A 27,307-nucleotide genomic window follows, 5' to 3' on the forward strand; every position below is an offset into this window, starting at 1 on the left:
TACTCTGAAGATTTATTATTCCAAAAATGAAACCTCTAACTGGTTGTAAATATTACGATTATACCAGCAAGAATGAGCCTTTCTGTAAAAAAAATTGATTTCAATCAAGTCTTACTGACTAGTGATTTAAGTCGGTTTGATTTAAATCAAATCCACCCTGAGCAAAAGTCAGATCCAGTAGAATTAATCTGAGCGTTGAAAAGTCCACAGAGCTGAAAGAGGAAGTGGGAAAGAATGTCTGTCATCCTTCCAAATTCCTCCTGCAACTCTATTGTACTCTTCAAGGAAGGAAAAGGTAATAGCCCTCGCCTCCTCATGACCAAGAAGGAAATGAATGGAGGATCACTGTGGCTTTATGTGTAACTAAGGGGAGACCTGTGGGACGCGGGTGGCGCTGTGGGTAAAACCTCAGCGCCTAGGACTTGCCGATCGCATGGTCGGCGGTTCGAATCCCCGCGGCAGGGTGAGCTCCCTTCGTTCGGTCCCAGCTCCTGCCCACCTAGCACAATTAAGTGCAAGTAGATAAATAGGTACCGCTTTCTAGCGGGAAGGTAAACAGCATTCCGTGTGCTGCTCTGGTGCCGGTTCGCTGGAGCAGCTTCATCATGCTGGCCACGTGACCCGGAAGTATCTGCGGACAGCGCTGGCTCCCGGCCTCTAGAGTGAAATGAGCGCACAACCCTAGAGTCTGTCAAGACTGGCCCGTACGGGCAGGGGTACCTTTATGGGGAGACCTACAGCAACAAGTACCATGTTGGCAAGCCCTAAAGCTAGCTGATCAAGACAAAAACAGCAGAAACCAATTACTCCCATGACCGTAACTTCCCTACACCACCTTACCTTGCTGTCAAGGCTTTCCAGAACTTCCAAGTAGGGTTCGTTGATGCTACGATCATAGTCCAAACTCTGCAAGTGGATGGGAGAGAAAGGCAAGAGCATTTGAACGCAACCCATAATACAGGAGGAAGAGAGCAAGAACCGCTACATTCGCACTCACGTTTTCGAAAAGAAATTTCTTACTCCGGACAGAAGTTGCCAGGAGGGCGAAGCTGTGGCCCTCCAGAGATCATTAGACTCTGTTGACATGGCCAATAGCCCCCATCCTGCGTTAAAGATAGTTAGGGGCAGTAAAGTCAAGCAATGGTCTAAGTTCAGAGAAGGGTTCAGAACTTAGCCAGGCCCCCTCTTTCCTTTTTCCTTCTGTGATGGAACTCCTATTTGGGGACTTCCCTGGCTTTTTTCTGGCCCACGTAGGACCAGTCTGAATAGTTGGCCTTGGTGAAGATTTGACATTTTCATCCCCAAAAAGCTTTTCATTTGAGTTTCTATTGAAATGAGGCTTCATTTTAATGTTGCATTTTAATCTTGTTTTTAAGTTGTATCTTAATCAATTGTTTTATATCTGGTGTTAGCCGCCCCGAGCCCGGTCTTGGCTGGGGAGGGGAGGGCATAAATAAATTTTATTATTATTATATTACTGGAACAGGGTACAACTGCAATTATGTGAAGATTTCCGGGCACCAGTTTGGCAACCACAGTCTAAGAAGCTCTGCCTTAAAAGATATAGGGACCCCTGACGCACTCATCTCGCTTTATTGGCCAAGGGAGCCGGCGTACAGCTTCCGGGTCATGTGGCCAGCAGGACTAAGCCGCTTCTGGCGAACCAGAGCAGCGCACGGAAACGCCGTTTACCTTCCTGCCGGAGCGGTACCTATTTATCTACTTGCACTTTGACGTGCTTTCAAACTGCTAGGTTGGCAGGAGCAGGGAGCGAGCAACGGGGTGATTCGAACCGCCGACCTTCTGATCAGCAAGTCCTAGGCTCTATGGTTTAACCCACAGCGCCACCAGCGTCCCTAGCCTTAGTTCATGGTTAATCTCATTTCCATTTCCACTGTGTGCATTTCTCCTTCTTGCATCTTGGGACAAGTGAATTGGCGCAAGAGCAAGCTACAGTCAAGCAATGGAGTTGAGGTCATAGAACCATAAAATTGTAGTGTTGGAAGGGGCCCGGAGGGTCATCCAGTCCAACCCCCTGGCAAACAGACATCCAGTTGTGGCAACTGTAACCTAGATTTAAGGTGTTGTTTGGCTTATACAGTGGTGCCCCGCAAGACGAATGCCTCGCAAGACGGAAAACCCGCTAGACGAAAGGGTTTTCCGTTTTTCGATGCGCTTCGCAGGACGAATTTCCCTATGGGCTTGCTTCGCAAGACGAAAATGTCTTGCGAGTCTTGAGATTTTTTTTCGCTCCCCACCCCCTTTTTCTAAGCCGCTAAACCGCTAATAGCCTTTTAGCAGCTAATCCGCTAAGCCTTTTATAGCCGCTAATAGCCGCTACACCGCTAATAGCGCTAAGCCGCTAATAGGGTTGCTTCGCAAGACGAAAAAACCGCTAGACGAAGAGAGTCGCAGAATGAATTAATTGCGTCTTGCGAGGCACCACTGTATATCCAACATTTGTGGATGCACACATACCCTTCACAGGAGCCTATGCTTCTTAACCCCCACTCATCTGTTTCTTTTAATTGCCCATTGATAAAACCGTCACTGCTCACCTCATAGTCCTTACGTGGGAGAATCTCGTCATCTTCCTCCTCAGTTTCTCCAAGGATAGTCTGGGAAACAAATCAGAAGTCTCAGAAGTGAATGAGTGAAATTTATTACAGTCCCAGACCAGATTCACATACCGTACTAAGCAAACATCAAACACAACAGAATCAAGTTTGAATTAATAATCAAATACGACAATAAACAATACTAATATGACAAGTCATTAGAAATGTGGTTTAGGTCTTAGTCTCTAAAATATTATCTAGAGTTTGCATCTGAGGCCTTAGTCTTTGTAACAGCACAGCCTGTTCCCTGTGTTTTATGGCAACCGTGAGAAATTTGGCCACCCTTAGCATGATCTCTGGATCCTTATCCTCTATTAGGGATTTTAAGCAATGAGGTTCAGACCCACTTGGAATTTTCTGTTTAACAGGGGTGATAAAGACCAAGTATATATCCTCATAAAAACAACGTCGTAGTAAGACATGAGAGACGGTTTCCACCTCTATCAGGCCGCAGGGGCAGATTCGCTCCGCATATGGTTTCCCCACATATCTGCCCTGTAATAAGGCAGGTGGCAGCACGTTGAATCTAGCGAGGGTGAACGACCATCTGTATTTAGATATTTGTAATTTTGTCAGATATACTGCTGGGGTAAAACCTCTCCCATTGTCTTGGATTGCTGGGTGCTTATTCATCTCACTCACATGACACTGAAATTCTACTTCCCAGATTTGTTGGCGAATTGTTGCTCTGGATTTCTCATATCCTGTGGCTAACAGTGCCTGTGGCAAAAACCCCAGCTTTTCATATAATGTAGCTTTCCATTTTGATTGATAGGGATTCAGTAGGGTTAAGGGTACTAAGTCTCAGAAGTAAATGGAAGTCAAGTTGATCCACAACAATTCTTTTTCAAAGCATTGTTGTTTGATACTGGGCTAATCCAGTGGTCCCCAACTTTTGGGAACTTGGAAGGTACGTTGGAAAAATTTGTTGTGGGTACCCATTTCACAGAAGGAAAACTGAGTAATATTCAGAACTTGCTGCCCCAAACAGGCAAACCACCTGCAGTCTCGAACTCCCCCAAACGGACAAAAAAAACACCAGGAAACACTTTCCACAACCCCTGTGGTGTAATGGTTAAGAGTGTCAAGAACTAGGTCCTAGGAGACCAGGGTTCAAATTCCCACTCAGGCATGACGCTTACTGGGAGACCTTGGGCCAGTCACTGCCTCTCAGCCTAACCACGAGAACCAGAAATAAACCATACCCTGCAAAACGCCTGTTTAAGAACAAAATAAAATAGGGAGATCAATATGCAACAAGGAGACAATAAAATGCAACCTCTTAGCCACACACCTCTTAGGGGTAAGATTTTACAGCTGCAGCAAAGCAGGTGGGCTGCCTCTGAGCATGCACAGAGCGGTTTTTCCCTTTCCAATGAATCGCTGCAAACACACCCACGCGCATATCTCTGCAGGAGCTGAGGGTTTTGCAGAGATTCGCTGGAAGAGGGAAGTCCACTCTGCTCATGCTCAGAGGCACCTCCGCTTTGCTACGGCCACCTCCCAAGACCAAGCACGCCGCAAACAATAGGGACAGGCAAGTGTGTTGGCTCCAGCCAGGCTCTTACGGGGGCCCCCCCCCGGCGCCCCTCCCTCACCAGCTCCTCCGGGGTGCGGCTCTCCCTCTCCCCGCAGCAGCAACAGCAGCACCAAGCGCCAGCCCCGCAGCCGGCCGCCATCTTCCTCGCAGCCCCAGGCAGACGCCAGCCGGAGAACCCCGCGCATGCGCCCTGCCGCTGGAGGAGCAAGGAGGGGCGCGGTCGAAAAACGGAAGTGCTGGTAGCGAAGCCCGCAGAGATACGAAACTCAGAAAAAGTTAGAGAGGTCCAACTCTTTTTTTCCCCTGCATGGGAGATTTCCGGGTACGCGGCAGCCTTGTTCAGGGAAGTTTTTAATATTTAACGCCGTACTGTTTTTAACATTTGATTGGGAGCCGTCCAGAGTGGCTGGGGAAACTCAGCCAGATGGGCGGGGTATAAATAAATTATTATTATTATTATTATTATTATTATTAGCCCCGACCACCTGCAGCAGGGAAAGCGCGGCTCTGCTTAAGCGAGTCCCTGAGGACTAGGATATTGCTTGTATTCATTCCTAAGGATGGGCTGCAACTCAGCGGCGAAGCATTCGTTCCCATCTGCTTTGCGCAGTGGTTTAGACTGAGGCTGCAAGCTGCCCTCGACTTCTAAAGCACCCCGCCTCCCAATTTTCAGGGGAATCCTAAAGTCTCCATTGCAGTTTAATGGTGAATTTTGGACACAATGGAGCGGTAAAAGACTTGGGTTTTCATAAAAGAGGCAGGATGAAATGATTAACAATAGAACCCACAAAGGGGAGGAGGGGAGTCCCAAGAGATTCCTTGGAATCTTGTTTTTATGTTGTATATGTGACTGTGAAATTTTAATCTGAAAAACCAAATGAATAACATTTTTAAAAAGGAATTCTAAGGTCTCAGATATAGAATAAATGTTGATAATTGCACAAGGTAAACACAAATACGTAAGTATATAAACCACATGCCTAAAATAGTGCAGGAGAGCGACTCAAAAGCCATCTTGGCTCCCCCTAAAGAGACTCAATATTTCCTCTGCCTCCTTAAACTTGAGAACAGGTAGGCAGATAGCAATTCGGGGAGTTTCCTGAAGGGATTCCTCTCCTATATCTATGAACCTCCTTTGTATTAATTGTCATCGTTTGTCCAGATGTTCTGCATTGAGGGATGTCTGATGGGCATTGTTCTGCATTGAGGGATGTCTGATTGTCTTATCAAATGCGAATGTTTTGTGTAAAATGTGCCTGGAACTATGTAAAACTTGCTCAGTCCTCAGGAATATCACCCCTTGGCCTGCCTGAGCCACAGCAACCCCACCCTATGTGTGATTTCTGACTGTTTGTAGAGGTGGTGTGCATCCTGTCTCCATCCATTCATCTCTGACCAATCATGGACTTAGGGGACTCAGTGGCATCGCAACGGGGGTCGTGGGAGCCGTACAGTGTTGGAGCGTCACCGGCTGCAAACTGCTATACAGCACATGTGTGGCATCGCTACATACACACATGCGCCCTACGTAGCAACGCCTGCCCTGGGTGTCACAACGCCTTCCTTCACCCCTGAGGACTCAGTCTCCTGGGGAGTTGGGCAGCAAAAACCAACCACCCCTATTTTTTCTATATCACAATTAATCCTGGCAGCTGTAAGGTTTTCCCCCTCCTGAACCACCTTTGCTTTTGACACCTAGCGCCTAACACTTTACAGTAATTACATTAAAAAATAAGAATAATTCGTGGTTGTACATCTACTTCGCCACAAGAGAGCAGGCTCCAATAACAGAGAAAGGAAATTTGCAAAAGAGGTAAGAGATGAACTGTAGCCTGTGGGAGTTTCTAGAGAAACAATATGATCAGCTTTCGCAGGGATTTTGTAAGCTGAAAAAGGGCAGATCCTGCCCACCTGCCCAAGCTGGTTTGCAGAGTGTCAGGAAATAAAGATCTAGCCCTCTGAGCCATAAAATTCCCAGTCCCCATTTTTGTAGGGTGGAGTAGCTTTTGTTTTTTGTGTGTTTTGGGTGGGATTTTATGGATGTGTTAGATGCTTTGAGACATCTTTTTGTAAAAAGTGATGAATAAATGGAATAAATAATAGAGAGGTGGGGGGAGAAACCGCCTATGGGAGGCCTGAAAATACATATTGAAAATTGCTATGACCAAAAAAACAAAAACAAAAAACCCACACCAGCTTAAATTAGCTACAGGCAAAGCTAAAACGATTTGATGTTTATTTGTTAGCATGGTACAATTTTATCTTCCATTCAAATCAGGGACATATGCAAGAACATTAACCCAAACCTTCCCACAGATTAAGAAATATTTAATTACCAAGTATACCATTATGATAACGTATACAAGAAAACCCCCAAATTGCCAGTGGATCTTGCATAAATCCTTACACACATGTTTAAAAGCATCACTTTATCTTAGTCATTTTGTGTGATTGTTTCTTTTTGTATAGAAAAAAAAACACTGGAGGAGGTGCACCTAATATTTTCAAGCAGCTTCCAACCGTGGGAAATTTTTTACAGGAGCTGGAGTAGGGCAGGGGGCAGGAGAGATATGTGAGATTACCTGTTGCAGATCCAAATGACTGATATCCTTGCATTCTCTTAAGGGAAAGGTACCCCTGCCCGTACGGGCCAGTCGTGTCCGACTCTAGGGTTGTGTGCCCATCTCACTCTAGAGATTTATCTACTTGCACTTAGATGTGCTTTGGAACTGCTAGGTTGGCAGGAGCAGGGACTGAGCAACAGGAGCTCACCCCGTTGCGAGGATTTGAACCGCCGACCATCTGATTGGCAAGCCCTAGGCTCTGTGGTTTAACCCACAGCCCCACCTAAGCATCTCTAAAAATCCTGATCCCCACCCCCACCCCGCTTGACATATAATTCTTCTTATTCAAAAAGTGAACTCCTATTCACACAACAGCTCTCAACATCCTGCCCTAAATCCTACTCAGAGAAAATCCGCTGAAATTATTGGACCTATGCTAGTCAACTTCAATGGGTCTACTCTGAGCAGGCAGAGGTTTGGTTGCAAACCTTTGTCGTTGTCCCAAAACAGGGACAATGTTATGTACTGAGTTGGATAGAATCCAAACTGCAGCAGTCTGATTGATCCTAGAACAATAGGATCCAAAATGCAGCAGTCTAATTGGTCCTAGAACAATAGGATTCAGAATGCAGCAGTCTGATTGGTCCTAGAACAATGCAGCAGTATGATTGGTTGGCAGGAGCCACCCAATCCAGCTCCAGATAGAAGTGAATCCACAACCTGATTGGCCTACAGGAGAATTCCGGAATTAGCCAATCACGTGCAGCCCATTGTGTAAATAATGTATATAAAGCAGATACTTTGAGGGGACTTTCATTCCCTCCTCACCACTATGAGCTGAATAAAGAGCATGAAATCCACTCTCGACTCGTGAGTATATTTCAGACAATTTGCAGGACAGGATGACTGCAAGTTCAAATGCTCGATACCACCCACCGAAGAGGTTGCCTCCAGTTAAAGAGAGATCAGAGGCTCCAATTCCTATGTCCATATTCTAAGAAATTATCAGTGTGCAGCTTCTAAGGCAGAGCTTGAATGCAAGAAGCTGGATAAAATCAGAGAAATCTCAATTTCTTCCCCATTTGGACAAAATATGAAAGAAAACTATGTGGGTTCCTTGAATACCTCTTCCTCTCTCTCAAAATCCAAAAATTTGGCGGCTGGCCAAATTTTTGCCCCTGGTAAAACCTCCAGAGGGGTGCCATTGAGGCTCCCAGCCTGTGTGTGTGTGTGTGTGTGTGTGTGTGTGTACGCAAATGTATGTGGGGTGTGTGCCAAACTGGGTCTTTGACTTGGGTGAAATAAAGCCTAGTTTTGCACCTGCAGAACCAAGCCAGAGATTCCCAGTTCTAAAAATAAAGCACAGCTGTTCGTAACACCAGCCCTTGAAAGCCAGCCAAACAAGATCTTGCAGCATTCTTGGAAATCCCTAGAAATTGCCGTTAGGGGTTTTGATACTGCCTCACCCTTTCCACAGTGACCTGGTTTCCTCCCCCTCGGCCCCTCCACCCGCCTGCCAGATAACCCCCACTGCTCATGCAATTGTCACAGTAACCCTGTAGCGGAGGTCACTGTAATTTCAGCCTCCCTCCCTTTTATTAAAAGGATGGAGGCTTTCAACTGGCAGAAGGGGCCGCAGGGAAATCTATACATGTTCAGAGTGGAAGAAATGCCTTTCAGCACCAGGGTGACAATCTCTAGGTCCCAGTAGCCCACATACAAGCTTTGAAAAGACAGCATCCCTCTCTTGCCTATTTATCTCCAACAGCAGAGAGGTAGACTGCTTCTGAACATGAAGGTTCCATTTACACCACCCTAGCTACGTGATTAGGCTATCCTCCATGGATTTGTTTGACCCCTTTTAAATACTGCCTAAGCTAGTTTGTAGGGACGCGGGTGGAGCTGTGGGTAAAAGCCTCAGTGCCTAGGACTTGCCGATCGAAAGGTTGGCGGTTCGAATCCCCGCAGCGGGGTGCGCTCCCGTTGCTCGGTCCCAGCGCCTGCCAACCTAGCAGTTCGAAAGCACCTCCGGGTGCAAGTAGATAAATAGGGACTGCTTACCAGCGGGAAGGTAAACGGCGTTCCGTGTGCTGCGCTGGCTCGCCAGATGCAGCTTGTCACGCTGGCCACGTGACCCGGAAGTGTCTTCGGACAGCGCTGGCTCCCGGCCTCTAGAGTGAGATGAGCGCACAACCCTAGAGTCTGGCAAGACTGGCCCGTACGGGCAGGGGTACCTTTACCTTTACCTTTAAGCTAGTTTGTATCTGGGACGCGGGTGGTGCTGTGGGTTAAACCACAGAGCCCAGGACTTGCCGATCAGAAGGTCGGCGGTTCGAATCCCCGCGACGGGGTGAGCTCCCGTTGCTCGGTCCCTGCTCCTGCCAACCTAGTAGTTCGAAAGCACATCAAAGGGCAAGTAGATAAATAGATACCGCTCCGGCGGGAAGGTAAACAGCGTTTCCCTGCGCTGCTCTGGTTCGCCAGAAGTGGCTTAGTCATGCTAACCACTTGACCTGGAAGTTGTACGCTGGCTCCCTTGGCCAATAAAGTGAGATGAGCGCCGCAACCCCAGAGTCGGCCACGACTGGACCTAATGGTCAGGGGTCCCTTTACTTTTACCTTAAGCTAGTTTTTGTGGTCACACAAACCCACCCACTCTGTATCACCTCCCATGCAAAATCTTTCTTGTTGTGGTCATTTAGAAGGCGATTCCAACTCACCAAATGTCCAAAGCCAACCAGGAAAGTAGTTATTTGGAAACTGCAACCACAGACTTTCCAAGAGGATAGATGATCCCACTGATGAAATCCAGAACCCCTTTGGAGCACAAGATAGGGGCATCCACATGTTACTTTTGATGAGTGCAAAATCTGTGTACCTGTGTATAGAAATAGTTGAGCTGTACACTCATGCAGTCATTTAAATGTAAAGACTTAATATGAATGTATAGTCTGTGTACCCGACAGTAAGGGGGTACACAGCCGAGTGTGCAAATCAAGGGCACAGAGTTTCACACAAACCCTTGTACATGTGCAGAGACCCTTCATACCAGTGCAACATGTGAACAAACCCAATCTTATGATATGAATTAATAACATGCAAGCCAATTTTACCTGTTATATTGCCTTAGACCACATACGCCTACACAACTGCTCCAATCTGAGCAACTGGCAGCATTAAAGGTCCTACATAAAGAATACTCATTCTACTAATTCTGCATTTGCAATAAATCAATATTTTAGTGTGGCAGCACATACACTTTGCAACTCCCTGCCTATTGACATTAGACTAAACCTTCACTGTTCCCAGCACCTGCTAAAAACATTTTTGTTTGGGCAAACCTATCCAGACCTGTAGGATGTTGACACGTGTATTAATCTGTTTTTTTAGCTTATGGTTGATATCTTTTGAAGATTTTATATGGCTGTTTTTCACTGTGTTTTACTGATAATTTCATTGTTTCATTCTTTTTGTAAACTGCTTGAGTTTTTTTGTTTGTTTTTATGATCAAGCAGCATACTTTTAAAAAATTGTGGTTTATTTAATGCGGTCTCGGCATCGGGAAATAATCAGAAAATAGATAGAAAGTTCCAAGTGGTTTGTTTTGCTTCCTTGCAGACACAATAACAGAATACAAATGTTGCAACGATTAGGGTTTGGCGTCTGAGTTCAACAAGTCTTGTTAATAAGTAACCACCATGTATTTAACAGGCTTGTGATGACCTAGGGTTCAGGCAGATAAATGGGCTTATGTTTCACCGCAGGCAGAAGCAACTATTTTAGCGCCACTTTTAGACAAAGGGTGCTATTTTAAATCCACTATTTTTAGATTGCCCTGGCAGTGTCCATCAGGCACGCTCAAGACACTAGACACCACCGTCTAAAAGAGCTTTCATCTCTGTGATCACCACAAGACAGAGCTCAAGATTATGCTAGAGCTTTTCTTATTTTTATACAATGAACTCATGTGCATAAAAAAATTGAAAAGTAATTCTCAGGGTGGCTAAGCAAATAAAACAATGATTTAAAGTACAATGCAGAGTAAACGGGCCTAACACATTTGGTTGGTTGACGTGGAAAGTTTATTTTCGTTTATTTTGAGCCTATTTTTTTTTATTGTTGTAACTCACTATGGGAGCTTATGGTGAAGGGCAGGGAATAAACGGAAAATAATAAAAATAAGAATACCATAGCCTAGGCTGGCCAAGCTATTTGGCAGTCAATAAATCCCAGATATTTCTCTTCTGGAACGTAGGAAAGTTACAACCCTTCAGTATCTATTCATTTGTGGCCCTTTTCTGACGCTCAAAAAACAGCTGCCTGAGGCACCCTTTGGCCAGATTATAGTGAGCTTGCCGCTTTATTTAAAAGCATGACTCTTAAAAGCAACTATTTAAAAGCATATATACCGTTTTTAAGTTTTGCGCACTTGAGAGATATTTGAAATATTAAGCACTAATGTTTTAAAAGTCTGTAAGTGGTATGCAACTTAAAAACAAGAAGCAGTATCATTAAAGAAGACTGTTGGTGTTCGTGTGTCTTAAGTCTGCAAGGAAGAAAAAAACTTTGCAGAAATAATAAGGGTGTGTGTGTGTGTGTATGTATATATGTATGTATGTATCCATATATATGTATATATGTGTGTGTGTATGGGATTGCAAATAAACAAGCAGGCACTAGGCAAAAAACTTTGTTTTTTTCTCCTGTCAGGCCTTTGGCTTTTAATTTTTCTGTGGTCTCTTTCAGTGAGTAGGATGTTAGTCCGGCCTTTTAAAAATATGAACGTTAGACTTTTTTCTGGTTTTGTTGCTTTTAATCTACGTGTGGCTTGGAGTTACTTTTGTATAATAATAATAATAATAATAATAATAATAATAATAAAAATAATAATAATGACAGGAGAGAAATTAGATCCTGCTGACCAAGTTAAAAGGAAATGTTCCTGCCATTGATTATTATTGTTTGTTTATGTGATTGTGAGGAAATTGGGCAGCTGAGAGAAAAGCGAGGCGTTTGGGACGGTATCCAGGCAACGAGATAACGGCTTCCACCTTTGTTGAGGCGTGAAGCCGGGCGGGGCGGAGCAGCCCTTTATTGGCCGCCATCTTGGAATCGGGCACAAAGTAGCATTTAAAGGAGGGCGTGGCTTCATAAATTTTCAAGGAGGAGGAGGGAGGACCGAAAGCGTGCCTGTACGCGTGCACGCGAGAGCAACTTTTTCCTCCTCGCCCCCCGCCTCGGATCGAGACCCAGACAACCCTCCCCTCCCCCACCCCACAGGGAGAGACGCCGGAGAAAAGGTGAGTGAAGGAAAGGGAACGGGCGAGCGTGGGGGACGCGCGAGCGCGTGGAAAGATCCAACTTTCAGGAAGACCGGGGGGGGGGCGGCTCTCGACCCGGAGTCCCCTTTTCTCATAGCGGTTTTTAATTAATGGAAGAGACCATTTGGGGAAGTAAAAAAAGGGGGAGCGAAGAGCCTAAACCCTCGTTTCCTCTCCCTCCACTCTTATAATATTTAATATATTTAAAAATATTAAAATATTAAATATTTAAATAGCACCACATAAGCATCACAATATAAGATATAATAATTATAATGCAATAATTATATTATTATTTTATTACATTGTATGTACTAATTAAAATATTGCAAAGTAAAATTTATTCTATTACTTTTAATTATCCTTAACTAATAATTCTCATCATAGTCTTTCTTGCAATATTTCCAGTAGTCCTCCTTACAGAGCTTCTTGCAGTCCTACTAGCATAATCCGATTATTACAATTGCATTTCAAATAGTTCAAAGATTTACTCCAGTCTTCTATGAATCTCTGATTCTGCAGATTTTGAATCCTTCCTGTTAATTTATCTAATTCTGCATAGTCCACTTTCCACATCCTTCTTGCCAGCTTTCCAGCAGCATTTTTTGAAGCCCTGCTAAATGGACGTTTGGTCTATCCCGCTCAGCAATGCTAATGAACTAAAGCTGACCCCTCGCCCTGTTCGCTGCTTCTGTTACAATTGCAGTCCATCCATTTAGAAGCAGTTTGGGTCATGATGCCACCACCTGAAATTAGATCCGCATTTTGGGAATGAGAAACAGGATCTGGGTGTCTCCTCAGCAGAGCTGCTGCTCACATAACCCTTTCAGAGCTGGTTTCTGCTCCAGTTGTAATTGCTCTTGGCTCTCCTTGGCACGCGGGTGGCGCTGTAGGTTAAAGCCTCAGTGCCTAGGGCTTGCCGATCAAAAGGTCGGCAGTTCGAATCCCCGCGGTGGGGTGCGCTCCCGCTGTTCGGTCCCAGAGCCTGCCAACCTAGCAGTTCGAAAGCACCCCTGGGTGCAAGTAGATAAATAGGGAGCGCTTACTAGTGGGAAGGTAAACGGCGTTTCCGTGTGCGGCTCTGGCTCGCCAGAGCAGCGATGTCACGCTGGCCACGTGACCCAGAAGTGTCTTCGGACAGCGCTGGCCCTTGGCCTCTTTGAGTGAGATGGGCGCACAACCCTAGAGTCTGTCAAGACTGGCCCGTACGGGCAGGGGTACCTTTACCTTTTACCTCCTTGGCACCAGTGCTATTTTTTTCTCCAGAGTGGCTGCCAGCTGGAAAGAGTCCCAGTCAAGGAGCCAGGATCAGGCTCCCTCCTTAGCAAACTTTGATCCGTATCAAAAAAACCAACAACCCTAACTTTGATCCATACCCACAGTGATAACTCCAGGAGGAATGCAGTCAGGCTGCTAGAGGTTAGTTGAGGTGACGGGAGCAAGTGAGTTTCTCTGTCTCTCTCTCTCTCACGTCCACACAGCAGAGGTGAAGCTCAGGTAATAAAAGATGACTAAAGCAGTGAATGTGTGTCTGTGACAATGAAATTTGTGCAGTTTGGACTCAGAACGTGCCCGCTGCTAAGCCAATCAGTCTCTTAAGCTTAAGCCAAGAAATAGTGTTCTCTATGAAATTGAATATCAATATACATATCAAGGTTTTGAGATTAGACCACTGAAGAAGCCCAGAAAATTACCTTTGGAGTGTGATACCTGCAAGCCCCAGTAAAAGGGCCTCATCGGGGGCGAACAGCGGCCTCTTGATTACTGGGACTGCCAGGGCGAAACAGGTGCAAAACGCCGGCATCCTGTCTACAACTTCATTAACATCCATCTACAACTTGTCGGCGGTTCAAATCCCCGCGACGGGGCCAGCTCCCGTTGCTCAGTCCCTGCTCCTGCCAACCTAGCAGTTCGAAAACATGTCAAAGTGCAAGTAGATAAATAGGTACCGCTCCGGCAGGAAGGTAAACGGTGTTTCCGTGCGCTGCTCTGGTTCGCCAGAAGTGGCTGAGTCATGCTGGCCACATGACCCGGAAGCTGTACGCCGGCTCCCTCGGCCAATAAAGCGAGATGAGCGCCGCAACACCAGAGTCGGTCACGACTGGACCTAATGGTCAGGGGTCCCTTTACCTTTACCTTTACAACTTCACTAGCATCTCTCGGTATTGTGAACAACGCTGGACTTGCCTTTTGTTGGTATCTTTTGTTGGTATCACGTTGAGAAGTCAGGTTACAGGGAACCAGGCAGAGGGCCTTCTCAGTAGTGGCACCCGCCCTGTGGAATGCCCTCCCACCAGATGTCAAAGAGACATCTGACTTTTAGAAGACATCTGAAGGCAGCCCTGTTTAGGGAAGCTTTTAATGTTTAACAGACCACTGTATTTTAAAACTTTGTTGGAAGCCACCCAGGGTGTCTGGGGAGACCCAGCCAGATGGGCGGGGTATAATTATTATTATTATTATTATTTATTTCATCTTCATGAAGTTACCTAAAAAGATAAAGAAAACAGAAGACTGAGTTAAACATTTGCAAAAACTATTGAAATCAGACATTGTAAGTTCATCTTAGACTGGGCAGATTTCAAGTTTCTGTGGCTGTGCACAAGGTTTTGTATTTTTCTCAGAAGATTGATAAAGAATGTGTAATTATTTTGGTAATTATTGTGTGTACATTAGTCGCCAACACGTTGCATGGGTCGTACTACATCCTTCCTGCTGCAGCATGTTGGTTAGCCGCTGTGAGAACAGGATACTGCCCTTAGAGGGCAATCGTTCTCCTGATCCATCAGGCTCTTCTTAGGACTCCAGCCCTGGCACTGACTACATACATCCCTGGGTAGGACAAGTGAAAACCCAGTATAAAATGTGCCGTGGGTCACCTCGGCTGCTTTTACTGTAGGGTATTGATTTGGAAGGGGACGCTGGTGGCGCTGTGGGTTAAACCACAGAGCCTAGGGCTTGCCGATCAGAAGGTCGGCGGTTCGAATCCCCATGACAGGGTGAGCTCCCGTTGCTCGGTCCCTGCTCCTGCCAACCTAGCAGTTCGAAAGCACCTCAAAGTGCAAGTAGAGCGAAAAATACGGTAGCATGCAACATCTTTTTTTTAAAAAAAGTAGAACCAACTTATTTATTTGTGTTGACACTGTGGGTTAAACCACAGAGCCTAGGACTTGCTGATCAGAAGGTCGGTGGTTCGAATCCCCGCGACGGGGTGAGCTCCCGTTGCTCGGTCCCTGCTCCTGCCAACCTAGCAGTTCGAAAGCACCTCAAAGTGCAAGTAGATAAATAGGTACCGCTCTGGCGGGAAGGTAAACAGCGTTTCCATGCACTGCTCTGGTTCGCCAGAAGCGGCTTAGTCATGCTGGCCACATAACCCGGAAGCTGTACGCCGGCTCCCTTGGCCAATAAAGCGAGATGAGTCGGTCACGACTGGACCTAATGGTCAGGGGTCCCTTTACCTTTATTGATTTGGAAGTGTTCCTGGCCCTCCAAGACCTACCTGCTTCTAAAATGAATGCCAGCATTCTGACTTGAAGGTTGCTGGGGGCAGCAGCTGGCTGTGTTCCTAAGATGTGGGGCGAGTGGGAAAAAGAATCCCTAGCAACCAGCAACATTTTCATCCTGTGCTAAATCCTCTGCAGAACTGACTTGTTAGAATTTGCAAGCATTTCCCTTCCCCAAGCTCACCTTAGATGGCTTTTCTTGCTTGCAAGAAGGTGTGAGGGTTGAGGAGGTACTTGGCAGTAAGAACCAGTTAGATCAGCCAGCCAGGGCATTGCTGGAAAGACCTTGAATCTTTGCTGCTCTTGTGTTTTTTTTTTTGTTTTTTTTTTGAGATTGGAGAAGGCTAATCTGCTGCCTTGGGCTGCAACTCCCATCAACCACAGCTGGGCCAGAGTCACCCTGTGTAAACTGCTTTGGAAGGCTTAGGCCCAGGCCCAGACAGAGGGGGGGCCATATGGGCCACTTGGCCCAGCCAATTCCAAAGGGCCAGCATATTCACAATTGCAGGGGTTGCAGTGAGAGAGAAAAGCTTTCCCAGCGTCCGGGGCAGGGCCTGAGATCGTCTCCACAGAGGAGTGCGAAACGGGCACCGGGTGGGATGAGTTTCAATATATTAAAACGAATTAAGTCTTTCTTTCAAACAACAATGGCTCAAGAACGCATAAGTGGTTTAGCAATGATTAATATAAACCATGATAAGGCAAAGTTGCTTGATTTTTCCTTCGTAATTCAAGCATTTGCAGAAAAGAAAGCTAGGAAAGCATTTTTAAATGTAAATACAGTGGTACCCCGGGTTACATACGCTTCAGGTTACAGACGCTTCAGGTTACAGACTCTGCTAATCCAGACATAGTACCTCGGGTTAAGAACTTTACTTCAGGATGAGAACAGAAATTGTGTTCTGGTTGTGTCGGCAGCAGGAGGCCCCATTAGCTAAAGTGGTGCTTCAGGTTAAGAACAGTTTCAGGTTAAGAACAGACCTCCGGAACAAATTAAGTACTTAACTCGAGGTACCACTGTACTTAATCCTTTTCCGTATGTATTTTTAAAAAGCACTCTTGTATATCTATATTTTCCATTTTGTCTTTATATGCAGATACGGTTCAAGCCTTGAAATAAAATTATTTGTCAGCCTAACTTTTGTGAAAATTATGTATATGCTTACTTATTTATAAGTCTTCAGTTATCCCCAGGGTAAAAAAAAAGGGGGGGGGGACATTATCTATCTGGCCCAGGCCTCTGCCTGGCCCTGCTTATGCCATAGCAAATAAGGCAGCCCAGGGATGTGTTAGCCCAAGGGGGGCGTTATTCCCATCAGGGCAACTTTCTGAGGGCCACATGCCCGTGGTGGGTGGGGCCAGAGGTAAAAGTGGGTGGGGGAGCCAATATAAATGTTATCTTTGCTGCTAGCAACAATCGCTTTGCTCTGCCTCCACAATTGGAGGCAGTAAGTCATCTGCATCCCAGTTGCTGGAAACTTTGGGAGGGGAGAGGGCTCTCGAACTCAAGTCCTGCTTGTGTACTTCCTATTGGGCCACTGTGAGAACAGGATGCTGGACTAGAGTAGGCTGATTTTTGCATGCTCACACGCCCCCCCCCCTTCATCCAGACAAGCAGAATGCATTACAGTTGTACCTCGAGTTACAAACGCCTCAGGTTACAAACTCCGCTAACCTGGAAGAGTTACCTCAAGTTGAGAACTTTGCCCCAGAGTGAGAACGGAAATTTTGTGCCGGTGGCGCAGCGGCAGCAAGAGGCCCCATTAGCGAAAGCACGCCTCTAGTTAAGAACAGTTTCAGGTTAAGAACGGACCTCCGGAACAAATTAAGTTTGTAACTAGAGGTACCGCTGTATTGGGGTTCAAAGAAAACATTCCAGCCAGGTCAAGGAAAAAAAGGTGTGTGGAGAAGCAAGGAAGGCCAGTGATGGGTGTGGTCTGCAAAGAGTTAGAGGGCCAGGCGGAGAGGTGCAGGGGCCACATTTGTTCTCTGGGAGCCTGAGGTTCCCCACCCCAAGTTAGCCTTTTGGGTGCCACAAAGTTGCTTGCCGGTTTTGTGGCTGTGTGATGGTTTCCTTCCTTCCTTCCTTCCTTCCTTCCTTCCTTCCTTCCTTCCTTTCCTCCTTCGCTCCCTCCCCTTCCTTTTTTATTAAAAATACCGTAAAATGGCTACATACAAATTCAACAAAACCAAGAATACAGCACAAAGTGATACATAGTGTAGCAATTTCAGTTCCAGAGCCACAATGTGTTGATTAAAACAGAGAAAATAAAATAGCTTTCTGACCAACTGCCTATATTATATGAAGCAGGTGCCAGGCAAATGTCGTTTTACATGGTCTTAAAACGGTCCGTATAGGTTCTCCACGGTCGGGTTTGTCAGGCTGACAGGAGAACTTTCCTTTCCCCTTCTCTTAAGTATGGAAAGAAGGGAGACACTGTGTGGTTCTTACGCATAACAAATGCACCTTTTTGCTGGCGTTGTCTTTACTGTAAAAAGGGGGATGGCTCCTAATTTTGATTCCTTTTGAGGGGGTCAGCAGGGAATATATGGCTCTGCTCTCTGAACATAAAACATTTTGCAAAAGAGAGCACAACGGCCCTTGTACAAACAACAGAGCATTCAGACCAGACAATCAAAGGGAGCGTTTGTGCTTGGCAAACAGAAGGGTGTCTCTAGAGGGCTGGATCTCCACTGCCCATTGGAGCAGCGGGCAGAGAACCCTGCCCCTCCGATTGGAGGGAATGCCAGGGCCGGCCTCTGATTGGCAAGCCAGGTCTGGCATCCGCAGGTCTGGGCTGGGCTCTGGTTGGAGTAGGAGGGTGCCTTTGAATGCACACCTTAGCTGGCTTTGTATGTGCAGTTACTGAGAGCCTAAGCGGCTTCTCTGTTTGCATAGCTGTAGAGCGGAGGCTTCGAGGCTGCTGTTGTTCTTGGCGGGAGTCCATTTTGGAGAGTGGCTGTGCACTTGATCCAAGCAAGGTCAGCGAGCCTGAGAATCTCACTGTGTGTGCACGTGGACAGCCGCAGGAAATAACCTGGAGCGCAGCAAAAAGCCTGTCCAGCTGGAGAAACACTCCAAGCTGCAGTGGACAATTGCATGGAAGGATCACTCCACCAGGCAAGTGCTGCGATGGGTCTTGCAGGTTTGTGCTGTTGTCCCTTCTCCCCACCCCGCTGCTTGCCCAGCCCCAATCTCCCCCTTGGAAATATCCTTTATTATAAATGACCTCCTGTTCCAACTCCCTTTGCTCAGAGTGGGAGCCTGAAAAAGTCTCACCTGGAAAAGGCAAGCGATTTCTTAACCCTTGTTCTCTTGCGGAACCCCTGAATGTTTAGTGTGTGATTTGTGGCGGCCATGGAAAGGAAAGAGTCTTAGTTCGGTGGTGGAGGAAATCTTGCTTTGTGTCCCGGGTTCAGATCCTTAGTGGCATCTCCTGGTAGGGCTGGAAATATTTCGTGCCTGAAGCCCTGGAGAGCTGCTGCCAGCCAGTGTTGACAGTCCTGGGACTGATGGGCTGAGTCAGCCTAGGGCACCTTGCTATGAGGGTCCTGGTCTTGAGGACTCCTTGGCTGATGCCTGTGGGGAAAACGAGGCAAAGTGGCTCTGTAATGTATGTTTTTATTAGAAATAAGGTTGTCAGCAACTATGTCTGACTCAGAGTAGACCCTCTGAACGTGGCCATGTCCGTTAATGTCAACGGATCTGCGCAGCTCATAACGTTTGTCTAGCTAACAGCTGAACAGCTTTCCCTGAGGAAAGGATCGCATACGGAATTACTCATTTAATAACAATTGCACCTTATCAACCTTGCATCTTATCTGCTGTAAATATCTGCCCTGTTTTTCCTTCTTTCCGGGATGTATGCGAGATAGTTAATTGCAATTAAACCTGTTAATTAGGCATGTGTTTGTGTAGCTCTTGGATGTGGGTTCTCCTCTCAGCTGAGCAATTACCAGGCATTTTCATGCCACTCGTCAGTCAAAAAAGGCTTACAAATGTCGCTGAGAACACAATCCCCACCCTTGCAATCTAAGGTCACATGCAAACCAGACAATCCCATTTCCCTCCCCCAAAGGATCCTGGGAACTTTGTTTAAGGGTGCTGAGAACTGTGACGGGTGAACTACAGTTCCCAGCATCCTTTGAAGGAAGCAACATGCTTTTAAATACATGGGTGTGGGTGTGGCCTATGAGACATGACACAAAAGGAAAGGGGAGTGGGAGGGAAGAGGAGGTGAAAAGCAGGCCCAGGCTCTAATTCTTAGTTACAGTCAGTGCTTTTTCGGGGGGGGGGTATTCAAGGGTACGCAGTGCCAACACCTTTTCCCCTAGCCTAGAAGAAAAGCACTGGTTACTTGCCGGAGCCAGAATGTCAATGGTTGCAGTGAATAAAAAATCTGAGGGAGAGGAGCATAAAATTGCTGGTCTTTTTAGCCATATTAATAGAGCAACCCTCTAGTTTCAACTCTCTTCCTTTGCCTGATGAAATGGCTGCTGAGCTGACTGCTCCTGTTCTCCCTGACCATTGGCCATGCTGGCTGGAGCTGATGGGAGTTGTTGATAAAAACGGGTGAAAAGGTAAAGGACCCCTGGACGGTTAAGTCCAGTCAAAGGTGACTATGGGGTTGCGGCCTTCTTCTTGCTTTTCAGGCTGAGGGTGCCGGCGTTTGCATGGCGAGTTCCCGCCTCCCACCAGTAGAAATAAAGACACATGACACCATTATTTTCGGTTAATGGGCTAAAATTGGCCACAACTTTATTAGTTACAGGTAAAGAGCGGTATTGGCTTAGGCATTGGTCCTATCCGACTATCTGGCTTCTGCCTGTTTGCTTGAAGACCCGGAAGGGTTAACACCAGCAGGGGGAGCCCTGCTGATGCACATCAACTAGGCATTCCCCCGGGGTCCCCGCTCGGGGGCATGTCTTGGGCCCTGGCCTCCATAGGCTTCGGACGAGGCCACGCCCCCGGAATCCTTTACCGAACTACCTTTCAATATTTGGGGGAGGTGATGGCGCTCCTCTACATCTACATAACAATACCCCTACCAATGCCTAACCGCCAAAACCAAAGGAGTTGTGACAATTTGCTATGAGGTAGGCGAAAAACCAAATGGCCGGTGCCAATTTGCCAAGTGGAAAAAACTCCTACCAGGCCCCTTAAAGGCGACCAACCGAGGTCCATAGCAAGGTCAGAAGGGGAACCTTAAAGGGTGGGTGGGTGGGAAAACCTCAACAGCTGAGCGGAACCAAAGAGGGAGATCCCGGGGCTGTGCTTGCCTTTAATGAGGCAAGCCACACACCCTGAGCCAGCCGATGACGCGGCCCGAGGATTCCCCTGATTGTGCGGGGGCTGGAAGCCAGCCTCCGTGCATGTGTTGGGGGGCATGAAGCCCGCAACACCACCTCCTCCCGAGGTTGGAAGTGGCTCTGTCCACAGACAGCTTTCCAGACAATGTGGCCAGCATGACTAAACTGCTTCTGGCGCAACGGGACACCGTGACTGAAACCAGAGCAAACAGAAATGCCGTTTACCTTCCTGCCGCAGTGGTACCTATCTATCTACTTGTATTGGTGTGCTTTCGAACTGCTAGGTTGGCAGGAGCAGGGACAGAGCAGCTGGAGCTCACCCTGTTGCGGGGATTCGAACCACCAACCTTCCAATCAGAAAGCCGAAGTTGTTGATAAGCAGCTTCCAGTGGGGGCACCTCAGGCTAGCACAAGTGGCCTCCTGTTTGCTTAACCTTTCTCCCCACTTCCTGCTTCCCAGGTCTCTCGCCATGGTGAACGAGTCCTTTGGTGCCGGCAATGGGGTGGCCGTCCTTGGCAACGGGGCGGCCGTCGTGAGGTCTGATGGCAGCAGCGGCAGCGACAGCTCCAAGGAAAGTTCGCGATGCTCCACCCCTGTCCTCGACACCGAGCGGCACGACCGCCTGTGGGAGAAGATGCGGAGGCGGCAGGAGTCCGGGGACAAGTGGTTCTCCCTGGAGTTCTTTCCTCCGAGGACGTCCAACGGGGCCGTCAACCTGATTTCCAGGTGAGGGGGGTGCTCCAGGGCAGGCTGTTGAAATCCGAGCGTTGTGTAGAAGCCGCCAGTGGGAGAGGGATGGTGGGTTGTTTAGTCGTTTAGTCGTGTCCGACTCTTCGTGACCCCCTGGACCAGAGCACGCCAGGCACTCCTGTCTTCCACTGCCTCCCGCAGTTTGGTCAAACTCATGCTGGTAGCTTTGAGAACACTGTCCAACCATCTCATCCTCTGTCGTCCCCTTCTCCTTGTGCCTTCCATCTTTCCCAACATCAGGGTCTTTTCCAGGGAGTCTTCTCTTCTCACCAGGTGGCCAAAGTATTGGAGCCTCAGCTTCAGGATCTGTCCTTCCAGTGAGCACAGGGCTGATTTCCTTAAGAATGGATAGGTTTGATCTTCTTGCAGTCCATGTTGAGCTTCAGACCATATTTTGCGCTCTCCTCTTTCACCCTCAATAAAAGGTTCTTTAATTCTTCCTCACTTTCTGCCATCAAGGTTGTGTCATCTGCATATCTGAGGCTGTTGATATTTCTTCTGCCAATCTTAATTCCGGCTAGGGATTCATCCAGCCCAGCCTTTCGCATGATGAATTCTGCATATTGTGGGAGTGTGGGGTTATACTATGGAACTCGCTAGAAACACCATAACCAGACACTGGAGAGACCTGTCAGGAGTAAGCATGGACCAATGGTACCAAATAGTATGGGAAACAGCCCTACTAGAAAAATTAACCAATAAACTGACATGGGGACAAACAGAAGAAGACGCCTTCACCCCGGTATGGCTCCCCTTTATCACATACACAGCCCAACAAGACAATGTCAATAATCCACCAACAGCATACAAATCAATATGGCTAACCTGATCCAAAACACCCACCCACCCCACTCACACACGAAAACAAAGATCACCGCAGCCAATCACAGACAAACAACCACACCCTAGGCCAACCCCAACCTCTCTCACCACCAAAGAAACACAAATGAACAGCACGAGCAACGCTGACACCAAACCCTACATACATTAAGCAAAACAGAAACATCGCCACCCCACCCCACCCCCACGAGAGACATTACACATACTTCTGTAAAACAAGAAAATCTTTAATAATAATAATAATAAAAAACTTAGGTCTTTTAAAAAAACCCAAAAAACCAACAACTATGGAACTCACTGCCACAAGAATGTATGGTGACCTTGTGAGAGCTTAAGAATCAGACCTGTTGACCCATCTAGTGCAGCATTCTCATCTCAATGGGAAGCCCAGAAACAGGACCTGAGCTCAGCAGCAACTCAGCTCACCACATGTGGTCTCCAGCAGCTGGTAGGGTGGCGCTGTGGTCTAAACCACTGAGCCTCTTGGGCTTGCCAATTGGAAGGTCGGCGGTTCAAATCCCTGTGATGGAGCGCGCTCCCATTGCTCTGTCCCAGCTCCTCCCAACTTAGCAGTTCGAAAGCATACCGGTACCAGTGTGAGTAGATATTTTTTCTTTTTTTGGAAAGAGTTGCAAGCTTGGTAGATCAGGGGGATGCTGTGTGCTGTAGTGTATCTTGATTTCAGTAAGGCTTCTGACAAAGCCTCCCCCCCTTGATATTATTGTAGAGAAGCTGGTAAATTGTGGGCTGGACGAGTTTATTGCGCGGGTGACGCTGAGCCTCTTGGGCTTGCCGATCGGAAGGTTGGTGGTTTGAATCCCCGCGACGGGGTGAGCTCCCATTGCTCTGTCCCAGCTCCTGCCAAACTAGCAGTTTGAAAACACGCCAGTGCAAGTAGATACCGTATTTTTCACTCCATATTTTTCACTTCACAAGACGCACTTTTTTCCTCTTAAAAAGTAAGGGGAAATGTCTGTGCATCTTATGGAGTGAATGCGTGGTCCCTGGATCTGAATTGCCCAGGGGCGAAAAGCAGATCATACTTTTTTTTTTTTTTTTTTTAGAAAGAGGGAAGCGGGTGTTGAAACAAAGCCACTACTCTGCAAGCAATGGGGGAGGGAGAGATAAGGGAGGCTGCCTGGGAAGTAAAAGCCCATGTATCCTCAGGATTTTTGCATTGGGTCACCCCAAATTCACCATCAGATCACATAGCATGTCCACAGCCTGCACCAAAAAAACACATGCATCCACTGTTTCGTGGGGCCGCAATGGCGCAAAAACGTGGTTACAAAGCATGGATCCACATGGATTCTCAGGATTTTTGCATTGAGCTACCCCAAACTCACCGTCAAATCACATATCATGACTGTGGTCACAGCATGAACCACAAAAATCATACATCCACTGTTTCGTTCAGAATATTTTTTTTCTTGTTTTCCTCCTGTAAAAACTAGGTGCGTCTTATTGTCAGGTGCGTCTTATGGAGCGAAAAATACGGTAAATAGGTTCTGCTACTAGCTACTACTAATACCTAGTAGAAAAGCCTCTGGCTTTCCCCCAAATGCTATTTTAAACATTTTTTTCGACTCATTGTAAATCATTCCCCGGAATGCTTTTGTTATCTTGCACGTCCACCACAAACTTTTTTATTTGTTTCTGTTGGGTGGCAATCTGCAGGCTTGACCGCATGGGTGCGGGCGGCCCTCTCTTCATCGACGTGACCTGGCACCCGGCTGGCGACCCAGGCTCTGACAAGGAAACCTCCTCCATGATGATGGCAAGCACAGCGCTCAACTACTGTGGCCTGGACACCGTCCTCCACATGACCTGCTGCAACCAGACCAAGGAGATGATCACGGCGCACTTGCAGAAGGCCAAGCGGCTAGGTCTCAAGAACATCATGGCGCTGCGTGGAGGTGAGTTGAATCAATGAAAGATGGTAGCTAGATAATGGAGCAGCTGCTGTTCCCTCAGGCCTGAGAGAGATGGGGTTGTGGGGTCTCTCCGTTGGCTCTCTTCAACCTCTTTTCTGCTGGTCATTCCGTAAGTGAGGAGGAATGCCCGTATTTTCTATTTTTCCTCTTCCCTCCTCATCCATTTTCCTTTCGTGTCGCGTCTGTTTTAGACATAACAAGGAACAAGTGCTCGATTTGACTTTCCGCCCTCCTCCATCCCCATCTTTCATCTTTGGTTCAGATTGTAATAATTATTTTAACGGAGAACGAATTTGTCCCCCACCTCCCAGGTCCTCTTCGTGTTGCGTCTCTCTTTAGATTGTAAATCTGGGAGCAGCCTTATTGTTGGATCTGCTTATACTGCTCTGGGAGCCTAATTTGCTTTATTTGTTTTGGCTGAAGGAAGAGGTAGTGATATTTCTGGGTTAGCGGAGTCTGTAACTTGAAGTGTCTGTAACCTGAAGCATATGTAACCCGAGGTACCACTGTGTGTGTGTGTGTGTGTGTGTGTGTGTGTGTATGGAACACCCCCCCCCCAAACCTTAAAAGTGCTTAGGGCTTCTAAAGGGTTTAATCTGGCTGTGAGTCTTGTCCAGGAGAGAGAGGGAGAGGGAGAGAAAGACAGAGAGAGAGAGAGAGAGAGAGAGAGAGAGAGAGAGAGAAAGGTAAAATGAAGTAAAAGCTGGTATTGTGGCGAGTGTGTGTATTTACAAAAGTGTTGACCGGGCACTTCTGTCTCTCCCCACAGACCCCATTGGGGAAGAGTGGCAAGAGGAGGTCGAGGGTTTCAACTACGCTGTTGACTTGGTGAAGCACATCCGCTCTGAGTTTGAGGATTACTTTGACATCTGTGTGGCAGGTAAGAGAGAGAGAGAGAGAGAGAGAGAGAGAGAGAGAGAGAGAGAGAGAGAGACTGGCGGTGTCTGTGCACACATGCCAGTTCTGCAAGGATTACTAAAGGAATGTGAGAATCTGAGCTGGATAGAGATCCGCTCTGTGAACCAACTTTAACTCTGGTCTGGGTACATAAGAAAAATCTGCCGGATCAGTCCAAAGGCCCAGCTAGTCCTGTTCTCAGATCGCTGTGGGGAAACGGCCAAGCAGGATTCGAACACAAGAGCAACAGTATTTGCCTTTCATGCACGAGCCACACCTTTGCACAGCTGGGTGTTGTTGTTTAGTCGTGTCCGACTCTTCGTGACCCCATGGACCAGAGCACGCCAGGCACTCCCGTCTTCCACTGCCTCCCACAGTTTGGTCAGACTCATGCTGGTAGCTTTGAGAACACTGTCCAACCATCTCGTCCTCTGCCGTCCCCTTCTCCTTGTGCCCTCCATCTTTCCCAGCATCAGGGTCTTTTCCAGGGAGGCTTCTCTTCTCATGAGGTGGCCAAAGTCTTGGAGCCTCAGCTTCAGGATCTGTCCTTCCAATGAGCACTCAGGGCTGGTTTCCTTAAGAATGAATAGGTTTGATCTTCTTGCAGTCCATGGAACTCTCAAGAGTCTCCTCCAGCACCATAATTCAAAGGCATCAACTCTTCAGTGATCAGCCTTCTTTATGGTCCAGTTCTTACTTCCATACATCACTACTGGGAAAACCATAGTTTTAACTAACCGGACCTTTGTTGGCAAGGTGATGTCTCTGCTTTTTAAGATGCTGTCTAGGTTTGTCATTGCTTTTCTCCGAAGAAGCAGGTGTCTTTTAATTTTGAGGCTGCTGTCACCATCTGCAGTGATCATGGAGCCCAAGAAAGTAAAATCTCTCACTGCCTGCACAGCTGGGTAGCATTCGAATAATATGTAACCTTTGGAAAACAAAAAAACCCCAACCTCTACCCCTGAATTCCTCTGTCTTTCTCGTTGGCCCTGAAGGTTACCCCAAGGGACACCCAGAAGCAGAGAGTTACGAGGAAGACTTGAGGCACCTGAAGGAGAAAGTGTCCGCAGGAGCCGACTTCGTCATAACGCAGCTGTTCTTTAGGTCGGAGACCTTCCTCAAGTTCTTGAAGGACTGCCAGGCTATTGGTATTACCTGCCCTGTCGTGCCCGGGATATTCCCCATACAGGTGAGTTGTGTTTGGGTTCTGCTTATGGGATTCTCCCATCAGGGCATCTGGTTGGCCCCTCTGACAACAGGATTCTGGACTAGATAGGCCATTGGCCTGATTCAGCAGGGCTCTTATATTTGGTTTTTAAAATATATACTGTATTTTTCGCTCCATAAGACGCACTTTGTTCCTCTTAAAATCTAAGGGGAAACGTCTGTGCGTCTTATGGAGTGAATGTGTGGTCCCTGGGGCTGAGGGGGGGGTGAACCGGGTTTCCCTCGCCAGCCCCACAAGCTCGGGGAGCAGCGGGAAGGCTGCTCCTTTCGCTGAAGCCTTTCCTTTCGCCTCTCCTTTCACTGAAGCCAGGAGAGTCTTGCTCTCCTAGCTTCAACTAAAGGAACCCGAAGCCTCCGGAGCGCAGCGGGAACTCCTGCTGCACTCCGGAGACTTTGGGTTGCCTTCGCTGAAGGCGAAGGCAGTGTAGGAGAGGGAGAGCTGCTAAAGTTTACGGCATGTAATGCCCTAAGAGAAAATATTATGAAAATGATATACAGATGGTACATAACACCAGTCAAACTAGCAAAAATTTATCATATGCCCGATAACAAATGTTGGAAATGTAAAGAAACTGAAGGTACCTTTTTTCATCTCTGGTGGACATGCCCAAGGATTAAGACCTTTTGGGAGATGATCTATAATGAATTGAAGAAAGTATTTAAATACACATTCCCGAAGAAACCGGAGGCCTTTCTCCTGGGCATGGTCAACCAAGAGGTACGTATGAAAGACAGGATATTTTTTATGTACGCCACAACAGCAGCAAGAATACTTATTGCAAAGTATTGGAAGACACAAGAA

The 27,307-nt window shown here is 47.1% G+C and overlaps 2 protein-coding genes across 3 annotated transcripts in view; one reads left to right on the forward strand and one right to left on the reverse strand.

The window, feature by feature from the left end:
* Positions 1-4,368, reverse strand: part of CLCN6 (chloride voltage-gated channel 6) — a 36,637-nt gene extending 32,269 nt beyond the window's left edge. The window contains exons 1-3 of the mRNA XM_083453841.1: positions 4,217-4,368; positions 2,559-2,618; positions 841-906 (exon numbers count right to left, since the gene is read on the reverse strand). Coding sequence (XP_083309967.1) covers positions 841-906; positions 2,559-2,618; positions 4,217-4,297 — 207 coding nt within the window. The 5' untranslated portion in view covers positions 4,298-4,368. The remainder of the gene's footprint in view (positions 1-840; positions 907-2,558; positions 2,619-4,216) is intronic.
* A 7,452-nt stretch (positions 4,369-11,820) lies between these two features.
* MTHFR (methylenetetrahydrofolate reductase) overlaps positions 11,821-27,307 on the forward strand; it is a 32,914-nt gene continuing 17,427 nt past the window's right edge. Inside the window, exons 1-5 of one of the 2 annotated variants that reach the window (XM_083453958.1) lie at positions 11,821-12,022; positions 21,317-21,583; positions 24,125-24,363; positions 25,151-25,261; positions 26,274-26,467. In XM_083453958.1, the coding sequence (XP_083310084.1) occupies positions 21,327-21,583; positions 24,125-24,363; positions 25,151-25,261; positions 26,274-26,467 (801 nt within the window). In that variant the 5' untranslated portion in view covers positions 11,821-12,022; positions 21,317-21,326. Of the gene's footprint in view, positions 12,023-18,308; positions 18,668-21,316; positions 21,584-24,124; positions 24,364-25,150; positions 25,262-26,273; positions 26,468-27,307 lie in introns of those variants that run through there. The other variant, XM_083453959.1, reaches the window with a different exon arrangement.

Source organism: Podarcis tiliguerta, assembly GCF_965153285.1.
Source record: "Podarcis tiliguerta genome assembly, chromosome: 8".
NCBI lineage: Eukaryota > Metazoa > Chordata > Lepidosauria > Squamata > Lacertidae > Podarcis > Podarcis tiliguerta.